The 12,483-nt window shown below is 40.9% G+C and overlaps 2 protein-coding genes across 7 annotated transcripts in view; both read right to left on the minus strand.

Moving 5' to 3' along the window:
* Window positions 1-162: 162 nt before the first annotated feature.
* On the minus strand, window positions 163-6,098 carry LOC104808701 (serine/arginine repetitive matrix protein 2). Of its 5 annotated transcripts, none has more exons than XM_019202034.1 (8): window positions 5,309-5,864; window positions 4,415-4,846; window positions 3,749-4,268; window positions 2,330-3,621; window positions 2,155-2,249; window positions 1,726-2,047; window positions 1,146-1,219; window positions 163-955 (listed from the first exon to the last, which is right to left on the minus strand). In XM_019202034.1, the coding sequence occupies exons 1-5, from the start codon at window positions 5,862-5,864 to the stop codon at window positions 2,155-2,157; spliced, it is 2,895 nt and encodes a 964-aa protein (XP_019057579.1). In that variant the 3' UTR covers window positions 163-955; window positions 1,146-1,219; window positions 1,726-2,047. The 5 variants fall into 5 exon arrangements, with proteins under 5 accessions (XP_019057579.1, XP_019057578.1, XP_019057580.1 ...); XM_019202033.1 differs by having other exon boundaries at window positions 1,803-2,047; window positions 2,125-2,249; XM_019202035.1 differs by having other exon boundaries at window positions 334-955; window positions 2,125-2,249; window positions 3,749-4,259; window positions 5,309-6,098.
* The window catches only part of LOC104808700 (small subunit processome component 20 homolog), a 20,060-nt gene continuing 8,880 nt past the window's right edge, over window positions 1,304-12,483 (minus strand). Inside the window, exons 21-33 of one of the 2 annotated variants that reach the window (XM_010534459.1) lie at window positions 12,266-12,481; window positions 12,047-12,183; window positions 11,785-11,966; window positions 11,302-11,691; window positions 10,912-11,037; window positions 10,621-10,686; window positions 8,733-10,540; window positions 8,371-8,650; window positions 7,796-8,029; window positions 7,113-7,640; window positions 6,892-7,024; window positions 6,723-6,784; window positions 1,304-1,637 (exon numbers count right to left, since the gene is read on the minus strand). In XM_010534459.1, coding sequence (XP_010532761.1) covers window positions 1,443-1,637; window positions 6,723-6,784; window positions 6,892-7,024; window positions 7,113-7,640; window positions 7,796-8,029; window positions 8,371-8,650; window positions 8,733-10,540; window positions 10,621-10,686; window positions 10,912-11,037; window positions 11,302-11,691; window positions 11,785-11,966; window positions 12,047-12,183; window positions 12,266-12,481 — 4,357 coding nt within the window. In that variant the 3' untranslated portion in view covers window positions 1,304-1,442. Of the gene's footprint in view, window positions 1,638-6,265; window positions 6,785-6,891; window positions 7,025-7,112; window positions 7,641-7,795; window positions 8,030-8,370; window positions 8,651-8,732; window positions 10,541-10,620; window positions 10,687-10,911; window positions 11,038-11,301; window positions 11,692-11,784; window positions 11,967-12,046; window positions 12,184-12,265; window positions 12,482-12,483 lie in introns of those variants that run through there. The other variant, XM_010534458.1, reaches the window with a different exon arrangement.

Genomic DNA, 12,483 nt, shown 5'->3' on the forward strand with positions numbered 1-12,483 from the left:
TAATTGAATATATCGTCTTTCATTTTCATGGCCACGTCATATACATTTAGGATATGCTCTCATTAAAATCGAGTTACGTGGAATGGAGTATATTGTAGCATTGCAAAACTTTTTTTTTTCAATCCGTACAATTGAATTAAATATAGCAATACATGAAAGAAAAAACTTGAAATGGTCGCTGCCTCACATCATCACAGAACACACGTTTTAGCTAAATTTGGGACATTACAGAAAATTAACTAATTAAAAACATTATCACAAAACACACGTTTTTAACTAAATTAGAGACATTGCCAAAACATAACTAATTAAACAATAATCACATTAACTAAATTAGGAACTAATCAAACAATTATCACATTGACTAAATTAGGGGCATTTCCAAAACATAGTAAATTGAGTTTCAAAGAGAATTTGAAAGAGTAAAAACCCCGTTTTCACTTGTAGAGAGAACACTGTAAAAACCGGTTTGAATGACTTAACAGAAGAAACTCAATCTCAAACCCCTATTTATGTAGTTTTTTTTTTTAAATCACATGTCATCTATGGTCCTCTCTATGAACAAAAAAAACTATTTTAGGAAATGAAACATGCAAAAGCATCTATCATGCAAATATTTCGCAATATGACAACCAACCAACCAACAATGAAGATGATCTTTTGACAGAGAATTAAGCTGTTGCACTCAGAACAACCTGTGTAGAACACCTTTAGCAGTTGTAATGAATTTTTTACCTGTCAGGAGGAGATTTGCACTCCATGCCGAAATAAGAAGAGGGGAACCCTAGCTGGTTGATCCCACCCTCTAATCTATCTGGTCCGGACGCATTGTTGGGAACCATTCATCCAAGCATAATCCAGCTTATATGTAGCTTTCCGGATCAAAGAGTTCCGTACGAGCTAGGGAAACGAAGAAAAGGAAAATCCAAACGAGAAACGAAAGGGGAAAGAAAGTCTGGGAAAAGAAGAAGGAAAAAAGACCAAAAAGAAAGAAAAGATGGGCAGAAATGTGAGGGACGAGCTAGTGACTACCGCATATATAGCAAGAAGGGGGAAATTTATAGAAGAGAAAAGATAACTAAAGTTCCAGAAACACAGGCAAAGCTAATCACCAATTGGATCTCTAGCATTATATGACTTCTTACCTTCACTTAAAAAAGATCAGTCCAGCCAAACAACCATCGGGATACGCTCCGAGTTGGACAACATCATTTTCAACCTGCATGTGTTCAAGATATAACAGACTCGCCGATCTAAGTTTCTACTTATGGCGTGAAAGAAAAATGGAAAGAATGCCCAAGATTCAACTGAAACGCCATTTTTCGTGCCGATCAAACAACATTTCCGGTTTGTAAACCAGCGAGGGTTAAAAAGAACGAACGACTCTAAATCTTCAAAACTTCACAACAATGGCGTATATGAGCAAGGCATGGCTTCCGAGCTCAACGAACGAATCTAGCCATTTTGAAGCTCATGGTTCTCCTCCTCTTGTTTTCGCGGTTCTTGGCAGCTAACCTGAGTTTCCTCTTGGCATTCCTCACCGGATTAACCACCGCCATTACCTTCTCTTCTCGTTTCCTATTCTCCCGCTTCTTCTTCAACCTCTCCCTGATTTCACGATATCTCTCTTCAAAGATCTTCAATGCCGAGCAAACAGTGGTGACAAGTAACTGTCAAAGGGCAAATTTCCACGTTTCAGGACTCTTAAGCATAGCATGCACTCACATAGAGGAAGCCCAATATCACAAAGAAGGCAATGCTCCGACATACATCAAGCAAGCTTATCAGTAAAAGGATCTCACTAAATAGATGGCACAGGTGTTGTACACATCATAGTTATAGCAGCACAGGTGCTTAGTTCCAAACTGTTATCGAATACCTGCAAAAAACCGAAAAAAAGAAAAAAAAGATGCAAAGTGTTTTATTAAATGCGAAAAAGCTAGTTGCATAATCTTAAGCACCAAAAGGAAACGATATAATCTCCTAAAGGCTTTCTTCCATATCATGGGTGTTAAAACTTGAGTATCCAAACTTTGTTTTGTTGTTCCTGCAATATGAACCAAAGCCATCTGTTAGTTGTCGATAACTTTCAAATTCAACATTCATTCAGTCATGAAATGTTACCAGCAGTCTCAGGTATTAGCCTTAGCATACTTAGTAATTCTCCTCAGCATCTGATGCTTGCATCAGCTTCACTTCAGCATTTTCAACAGCTTCCTTAGTCACAACAGCTTCCTTCAAACCCTTGTCTGCACAGATTTAATTTGTTAGAGGGGAATCGGTTGAATCACTAGATTACTGCACCGGTGACCAGATTTAAGAACATTACCAGATCTTGCATCTCCATTTTCATCTTCCCCATCATCTGAATGGTATTTATCTTTCACAGAAAGTATTTTCTTGTGCTTGTGATCATCAGAACCTCTAGGCGACGATCTACTGTCTTGCCCTTCATCACCTTTTGGAGATGATGACCGTAACCTTTCACGATACTTTGATCCTCTATCCTTTGACCTATGTTTTGTCTCTATTGACCTCGACCTGGAGCGCCTTCTACGTCCAGATTTCTTTTCATCAGCAAATTTAGGTGAGGACTTACTCTCTCTCCTATGCTTACCCTCGGATGACACTGACCGTGATCGCCTTCGACTACGATGCTTTGACTTTTTGTCCATGCTATCTTCCACTGACTTTGACCGGGACCTCCTACGATGGGTTCTTGAGTGATCTCGGTCAGATTCAATTTTCTCATGGGATCCAATCTTGTTTTCCAATGATCTAGACCTGGACCTTCCCCTGCGCTTCTGTTTGGCATCATCCGTTTTCCTGCTGCTAGTCCGTTCCTTCTTCATATTATAGTCATCATCCAATGATTTTGACCTGCATCTCCTGCGATGAGATCTTGAGTCACCATCCTGGGCAGCATCATTTTTCTCATCAGACCCAATTATGTTTTCTGACGATCTAGACCTAGATCTCCGCCTGTGCTTTTGTTTAGTATCATCAGGATTTGGTGATATGCTTTTCTTAATATTCTGACCTTCACTAGATCTTGACCTTGAACGCCTTTTCTTACGATGTTTTGATCCATCATCTCTAGCTTCATTCGTCTTTTCCGGAGAAGCTTCCACTGATCTAGACCTTGAACGCCTTCGGTGTTTAAGTTTCTTCTCTCCATCATCTCTTGGGGTCGACCTAGATCTTGAACGCCTTCTATGCTCCCTACGGCCCCTTGGAGATCCAGAGCCAGCACGAGATGATTTCTTATCTCCATGTGATGAGCTGTCATGTCGTTGTCTTGGTGATTCAGGATCTTCTCGCCGGGATTTTCTCTTTTTGGGGCTTAAACTCCTACTTCTCCTTGACCGAGATGAACGAAGATCATCTGATCTACCGCTACCATGCCTCCTACTTTCAACAATGTCCCTAGAATCTCTATATGACCGCCTTCTGCTCTCATAAGTTGATCGCCGGTGAGATCTGAATGGTGATCTTGATCTGCGATCTCTAGGGCGACGAAATGGTGGTGAATAAGATGGGGATCTCCGTCTTCGTCCATAACTAATTGGAGATTTCGACTTTGATCTCGATCTTGACCTCACACTAGAGTTAGATGGTGACCTACACAAGAAAAGGAACTACGTATTTAGCTCTCAAATGATGAGAAGCGTTTAAAAAAAGAAAAAGAAATAGGGCATATATCACATGTCATGGAGGAAAAGACTATAAGTTTGTGTAAGAAGCACACCTAGATTTCCGATCAGCTTCCTTTTCATCAACTCCAACACCATCGGCTTTTAGTTTCCTACTTATTTCTGCAGCTCTAGCAGCTGCAAGCTCAGTTGCAGACTTCATGGTGGCTGCCCTGTTTGCTGCTTGCTGTGCAGCCATGGCTTGTTGCATCAGTATGGCCTGTTGGAATTGCATCTGCTGCATGGCAACTGCTTGTTGCATCATCATGGGAAGCGAGGATGAAGTCACAGAAGAATTCATGACAGATGATTTCTGAGGAAGCGATTTTGCCATCTCGACATTCAAAGGCCGCCCACAGACTTCCATGTTGTTCAATGCCAAAGCAGCTGTTGCTTCTTCGGGCTTTGAGTATTCTATGTAGGCAAAGTGCTTTGAATCAGTAATGGTACATTCAACTACTGTGCCACAGAAGCTAAATAGCTGCTTAAGCTGTTCAGTTGTAAGAAGTGGACTCAGATTGCTAACTTGGAGAGTTTTCTTCAGCATATCAGCCTTTTCTGCTTCTTCTGAGGAACCTAAATCAAAGCTTTATTTAGCTCCAGAAGATCTCAAGACAAAATCAAACTAAATAAATATCTGAACAATATCACAGGGGTGCCAACGCTAAATAGAGTTATTTAAATAGGAATATAAGGAAGCAGAAATGAAACATTAACAGAACCTGATGAACCCTTGCTTGATTGAGCTTGGAACTGAGAAGCATGAGCTTGAAGAGCCTGTGCCGCAACAATGGCCTGAGCAGCAGCCATTGCAGCAGCAGAAGGCGCCATTGGCACCTGGCTTAGATTACCCATGCTAGTTGTTGCAGCTATTGCAGTCATCAGCAAATTCTGAGGAGGGTGATTTAGCTTGCAGCTAGTGTTTGCACATCTACCACTAAGGTATTCACGACAAACCTCCCCAAGAGATGCTCCAATCCCAGGCAAAATAGCACCACCAGAAGGACCAGAGGAAATGCCTGGAACCATTCCCAAGAGTCCTGGGAATGCTCCGGAAACAGAACCAGTGTAATTTGGCATGTTGGGCATGGTTTGGTTTATAAGGTTTGGATACATAGATGGAGTAGTACCGAGTAGCCCCGTCGTAGAAGTACCTTATTTAAGACATAGATTGAGTCAGGAAAGGAAACATCCATAGTTCTGATTCTGTAAAACTTATGATGCAATGCCGGAAATGAATTCAGTGGACATGGAAGCGAAGGCTTTCAAACACCAACTAACAGATTGGAATATATTTTTACGGAAATATTTCTAGAGGAATGATACAGAAGTAATTCTAATGCTACTCATAATTTCAGTCACTTGCTTCACCCTATATCGCCTCTGATATTAGTATCCCCCCTCTCTTTTAAGCATCCGTTCTCTTTAACGTTTCACTTTTCAGACTTAAACTGAATAATTTTCTTTCATCACTGACACTAACAAAAATCAACACGAAAGACCGCACAACGCTCTTATATCTAACCAAAATAATCACTGGAAAACCTGAATTCCATTCTGAGGAAAATGAACACCAAAGATAAACCCGAGTTTTGCATGACAGATCAGAGCAACACCTTGGCTAAAGAAGACAGGAAAAGGGCTTCCCATAATGGGTTTGCCATTGCACTCGATGTTCACCATGTAGTTTCCTCTTTTGGGCACAGCGTATGTAACTGCATAAGTCCCATCTCCTACATCCTTCACCGCTCCTTCTTGCTCCGTACCACCAACACCAACGCCGGGCGAAACCTTAACCCTAACCAGAGCTCCGCCGTTGGGAACCTTCCTCCCATCAGCGTCCTTTGTCACCACCACAAACGTCGACGGCACGCAGGCCGTGCCGCCAGCAATTCCGGCCCCAGCAGCCGTGCACTTTGCCGGGTCCACCGGACCAATTGGTTTCCTCGACAGGTCATCAGATTCCTCAGATTCGCTGTCTGATTCCGGCAGAGCTGCAACCGGCGCCGCCACATGAACATCCAAAGCCGCGGTTTTGTCGGCACCTTTGAATGTGGCCTCGAACGCTGCCTTCGCTGCCGCGTCTTTATCCGCCTCACTCTTGAGCTTCGCTTCTTCCACTTGCTTCATCCAGATGGGCTTAACAGCGGAAGAGACACGATCAGAAGCCATCAAACGAAAAATCCCAAACGAATTCTCTCCCTCGCTATTTAATTAACACCGATGAAGAAATCGATACAGCTCAGATGAACTACGAAGGAAGGAAGCCTAAACCTCCATTGTTGAATTTAGAAACCTCGGGATCGAACACAGAATGCTCGAAATCGGGGACGGTTTCCGTGGAACTAGGGTTTCAGATTCGGGTGCAAGGCCAATGTAAGAAAGAAGACTTTTATCCACGTTGAGACTGACTGGACGAATTTTCCTTTCGTTCCCCTCCCCCCAATAAGATTACTTATCTTTCACATTAGCCCCAAAATTTTAAATTTTACGTTTCCCCCCCTATAATTACTCATCTTTCACATCAGCCCCGAAGCTGTAAATTGAAGTTTTTACCCCTATAAAATTACTCATCTTTCAAATGATGAACAGAAACAGAATGGTCATCACACAAGACGACGACTACTATAATTGTTCTTGTTTCTCTGTTCCTATTATGCAAAAAAGGGATTGTACAAGTTGTGGATAAACAAGATTCAACTGAAACGCCATTTTTCGTGCCGATCAAACAACATTTCCGGTTTGTAAACCAGCGAGGGTTAAAAAGAACGAACGACTCTAAATCTTCAAAACTTCACAACAATGGCGTATATGAGCAAGGCATGGCTTCCGAGCTCAACGAACGAATCTAGCCATTTTGAAGCTCATGGTTCTCCTCCTCTTGTTTTCGCGGTTCTTGGCAGCTAACCTGAGTTTCCTCTTGGCATTCCTCACCGGATTAACCACCGCCATTACCTTCTCTTCTCGTTTCCTATTCTCCCGCTTCTTCTTCAACCTCTCCCTGATTTCACGATATCTCTCTTCAAAGATCTTCATGCCCAAAGTGTCTCGTAAACTGTCCTTTAACTCTTCCGCTTGCTGTTTCAACTCATCTGTCAAGTATATGAACCACTTGTTTAGACTTTTCGAGATTACTTTAGATGCAGGGTCCAATAATGGAAACTGACTCGCAACGAGGTGGAAAGACTTTGGAACTTACCAGAGATGACTTTTCCGGCAAACCCTTCGCAAATTTTGTACAGCGGGAGAAGTATTATTGAGGCATATAGGCAGCATTCTTCTTGATTCATTTGCGAGGTAAAGCTTTTATAGACATTGAAAACCGTTTTCGTCTGCATGAAAGAGGTAAAGCAGTAAGCAATGGAGCAAAGGTCAGATGAATAGATGATTGATGCAATGATAGTTATCCAGAAAGGGAACCTGAATGAGTTCCATTTCAAGAGCAAGCTTCCCCATTTTCTTGAGCAAACTTCCAACAAATACTTTTCTCGGAATATTTCCACCATCTTCACTTTCCCCAGCTTGTTCCCCTGAGGTAAGAGCGAGAAAATTTGATCTCTCTTTCCTCGAACCAAGCAGTTCGAAAGCTTCAAGGAACAAGTTTCGTTCATCTTCTTCGAGGGCAGACAAAGTTTCCAGACGATTTGTATCGGCTTGACCCGTCAGAGAATGAAGGGAAGAGACCGCAAAAACGATGTTTGCTGTAAGGATATCAACGTTACTGGTATCGCCAGTGGTGGGTTGTTCCTTTAACTGGATGCATAGAGAAACAGCCACTTTGAAAAGTCTAGTTGGACTTGTGAGAAGAGAATCAACCGCTAATTCTCGAGAGCTCGATCTTTTTGTCTTAGCTAATGCATTGAAATAAAAGTTGAGAAATCGGCATGATATGTTTCGCAACCATGCATGTGGATGCTGCAACAACTCAAAGACCATACTCCAAATATCCTGAAAACAAAACCAGAAACAATGAAGAATCATTAGGACACTTTCCTTTATACCTTGGGGAAAAAAAATTGACATCATATCCACGAAGAACAATAGAACAGAGCATCATACAATAAAAATGATACAACCAAACTCTTTCATAAATAGGTACATACCTTTGTATCGTCTCCAAAACATAAACCCGGAAATTGATGGAGCATCTTCTCTATCATAACCAGTGAATAATACGCTTCCTTCCAGAAAGGAATGCTGGATACATCCACGGTATCTTGCGTCTGTTGGGAGGCAGAAGAGACAGCAGACTTCAGAATTGTTTCGGCCTTTTGCAGTACAGTATTTATATGCTCCTGGAAGCTTTTTTTCTTGACCTCGATAAAAAATCCAAGTACCTGCAGAGGCGGTCAATAGACAAGTGAGAATAGGCAAACAGCCACGAGGAATATTAGGGCATATATACATGTAAGTAATCTTTTGATTTATATCCATTATGTATGAATGTTGAAAATAAACTAATGAGATGAAAGGAAGCAATATAAAGCAGAGAACAATATGAATGGCTCCATGATGTATCCAGACTTTGTAATTCAAATAACAATTTTGCATTGTCAACTTACCGAAATCCTTCTTTGAATATCCTAAAAAGAATCATATTTCGATCACAACACGCAACAATGCTTTTCTCCATATCTGCCGTGACATCATATCAAGATAATGCACCTAAAAAACGTACCTGTGCAGCTGCAGCCTGTAGTTGTTGCTTATTGCTAGAATACCAAGATAGACAGCATGACAGAATGGGACTGACTTGATCTTCGGTGATGTGTCCTATCAGGAATTTGATTACAGTTCCAGTTTGAGACCGAACGTTGCTATCGCCATCGTTGGCCAAACATCCAACAAGATGTACAAATAATGCCATCGATTGCTTCTTGAGACGAGGCTCTGATAACTTCTTGATGACAGCGTGAAGCATTTCAAGCACAGCTTCTCTTCCACTTGGATGTTCATACCTGCGGAACCAATCAATGATCACTTATCAATCGTTATTGGAAAGTTAAGAACCAAATCCGACAAGTTAATGTGTGTATATACCTCAAATTTGCAAGCAAGAAGTCCACATGTTGTTGCAGGCGATTCTCAGAGAATTTATATCGGACCAAAAATTGCAAGAGTATCTGGCTACATTTCTTACGGATCGATTCCAGCTGACTTTTCACCATTAACTCTCCAACCCGTATAGCGATATCATATATCTCTGGAACAACATGCTCCCTTTTCACAATTACCTTGAGGAGCGAAAGAGCAACAAACGAAGGGTCCGTTTCCAGATCAACAAACATCGGGAATTGAAACAACATCCGCAATTGCTCAGATGACAAAGTGATCAACTCAGTGCGGAGAAGAACTGTCAACAACTTGAGGCAGGACTGCACCAGAGGACTACTACAATCCACTGCAGACTGGGCAATGGTCAACAGTGCTATTTTCACTTTATCAATGGTCGACAGTTTTATTTTTACTTTATCACCTTCAATACTGCAGGACATGAGGTAAGGCAGAAACCTTACCAATGCAGTAAAACATCTAAGAGTTGAAGATACAACATCTTCATACTTTGAACTCAAACACCCAGTGAGTTTTTCGACAAATGGGACCAGCATCTCCAAAAACTCCTGGGTACATTCGTTCGGGTTCGTATTCTTCACTCTATTGTGCAACAAGCCCAAAGCAAATACTGTAATAAGCTGGGAACATGACTTGGTTCCAGAAACAAATCCAGCAGAGCCAGCTTTCTTTTGTAGATCTTTCCTTTCTTTCTTCGAGGCTGGAGAGAAGAACTGATCCACAGTGCCCTTTTCTCTGTTAATGCTATCATCGACGAGATTTTCATATACAAAGGGAAAAAGTTCTATTTCAACAACGGAAGGATTGCCTTCGATACCAGCTGCAATATGATCTAACATGTTCTCCAGCTTTGATTTCAGTTTCGGAGTTAAATGCCTTTGCAGCTGGCCAGTGACAAGAGAGAGTAACTTCCTGACGTGGCTTTTGAATGTAACGTTTTGAGCAATCAGTTTCAGAGTTTCATATGACTTGCATTTTCTTGTTTCCTTCATTTTCGATGCAATTTTTTCCACCTCTTTTTGTTCAGCAACATCTCCAAAGATATCAGTTTCCACCACAGCAAGAAGATCCTCCAAGCAATCATCCAGCTTCCCACATAGAGGATTTGACAGGCACTTTGATAATATAAAATTTACCGTATATCCCAGCACATGCAACTCAAACCCTCGTTTTAGGATAGCACGCAAAATTTTGATGACAGACTGCAAGTATTCCAGCCCAAGTTCTTTCAGACAAGCAGCCAAAGCCAATCTGGCTTCATCACGTGTACTCTCCAACCGATTCTTCAAAAAACTGCAAATTCTGTGAAGTATAGCAGGAAGCTGCGCATTCATTATGTCTTTTGGGAGCAGCTTTAGAACCTTCACTGCAGCCAAGTTGATGTTAACATTAACTTTATCAGAATCGGAATTCATCAACTTCTGTATCTTCGGAAACACAGTTTTCTGAAGGCGAGTGCTAATCTCCAAACATGTCTCATCATTCAAACTATCGAAGGAACACTCTTCAGCTTCATGGCTGTTACCACCTTCTGCAAAATGAAACTTATCCAAGATCGAGCATATAAGCCGCAATAGAATTTTTGTCTTATCACTATGCTTGCTCATCTCACGGAAACTCCGAGACAATAGAGCATAGTATGACTCCCATCTCATATGGGCAGAGATAGACGCAAGGACTGCCACACATGCAGTTCGAACATTATCATCTTTTCCATCTTGCCCCTCAAGCAGCATGTTGAAAAAAAGCGGGACAAAAAGTTTTGTTACTACTCCCTGCAATCCAATAATGGGGCGTAAGTTTCAGATTAATGACCAAATATTCAAAACATCTAAGAAACTGAAATAAACCACACCTCATGTAGGCTGTTGGTACTGATCACATTTGCAAAGCGCATGAGTGCCTTTGCTATACGATGTTTCTGCAAGACAAACAAAGAAAAGTAGTTGTAAGGCTTCCATCGTCTAAATAAGTTATAGGATATTTCATTCTGTAAGGCATCAGCCCTAATGTCGGGTTGCATCCCAAGGGAAAAAATAATGGATAAAATTCCTGTTAGTTTCTATACATCTAAGTGTATTCTCACCACAAAATCTACAAGAATACCAGTAATGAAACCAATAAATCATAAGACAAAATTGTTTACCTGAAGGTGAACAATGTTCTTAAAAAAATCTACTTCTGGATTTTCAGAACATAAAGCTTTAAATGAAGCAAGGTTTCCAGCATCTGGAAGTTCTATCACCATTTCACGTATCAGATGAATCCACTCCTGTGACATCAGTAGAAAGAAAAACAAGCCCCAAGAACACATCCTATATGAGAAATAAGATTCAGATTCCCTCATGATCAGAAAGAGCAATCTATATAATCCAAATTAGTCCAGCAAAGGCATGGTAATAACCCGACCATAAGCAGCAGGGCACAAAATGTATTCAACTTTGTAGAACTTGCACAAGGGTTAGTATCGAATGAAGTTTTCTCCTCTTTTCTGTGGGGATATATTGCTCACCAAGATTTAAATTGATTACGGTACCTTTCTTATAGAACCTCCTCTGATCATAGAGCGACCCATGTGTTTCAAAAGAAACTTTTTTATGGTACGCAGTACATGAGCTTTCGTCCAATTTCCATTAGGCTTTTCAACTTCTTTGCTGATGTCAGGAGAATCTGAAGCCTTTTGGCGAAGTACTGAGGCTGAAAATGCAACAAAAGTACGCAAGAGACCATAGGCACCATCCCTTAGTGTGTGTTCTTTCGATGACATGTTGTATACACTCTGCGAGAGTAGGATCAATGTGTGCTGTTCTGAAGATCTCTGAAAGAAATCAACATCAATCTCAGCATATGTGTTAGCTATTTTGTCATAGTCAAGGCCATCAACTTCCATTGCTGAGGTTGCGTTTAAATCGCAGATGAGATTTGCCTGCATTTAAGTAACCAACCCGTTATTGGATTGTAATAACTGATGCAAAAAGAAACATAGGGTGTCAGCTTCAAACAAAGGTGTGATACTTACCACGATATCCAGAGAAGAATCAATTTCTACAAGAGCTTTGAGAAGCTCACAGATGCATAACCTAGCGTCAAGGTCAGAATCAATGAGAAGTGGAGAGATTATGTTAAGAATCTTGCTCATACTCTCAGTTCCAAGTGCAGGTATGATATACTGAACGGTTTGCAAAGCCCTACGACGGATTTCTGTAAAAGTAACGATGCAGTCACACAAGAAACATAATATTTACAGGTTTTACAAATAAAAAGATTAAACGTAACTTTACCAGAATCTTTCACACTTTTAGCCAAGAAAGACAGCAACACGTCTAGATATTTCTCTGCATGTGACTGATCCAGGATGTACTTTGACAATAGTTCGAGAATCGTAATCTCTCTCTCACCATGATATCTGACAGAATTTCTGCACACAAGTAACAACTTGCTAAATGTAGTTACAAGAAAAAGGAAAATAATTGAACAAGATAATTTAGAAGAGTCCTGACCTTTTAGAAGTATCACCAAGGAAAAGTGAATGTAAGCTATGGATCAATGTCCCAGCGTTTGGAACTAAGATTGTTTTGACCATATTGTCTTCGTCACCCAACTCTCTATCAAGACTGAGCAGATTCTCTACAAATTTCAAGACGGACGACTTCACAGCTTCTGAAGCTGTCGCGACTGTTAGAATAGAAAAAATGTCTGGAACAAGAGAATTTTCCCT

The sequence above is a fragment of the Tarenaya hassleriana genome, unplaced genomic scaffold (genome assembly GCF_000463585.1).
Source record: "Tarenaya hassleriana unplaced genomic scaffold, ASM46358v1 Cleome15, whole genome shotgun sequence".
In the NCBI taxonomy this organism is placed as follows: domain Eukaryota; kingdom Viridiplantae; phylum Streptophyta; class Magnoliopsida; order Brassicales; family Cleomaceae; genus Tarenaya; species Tarenaya hassleriana.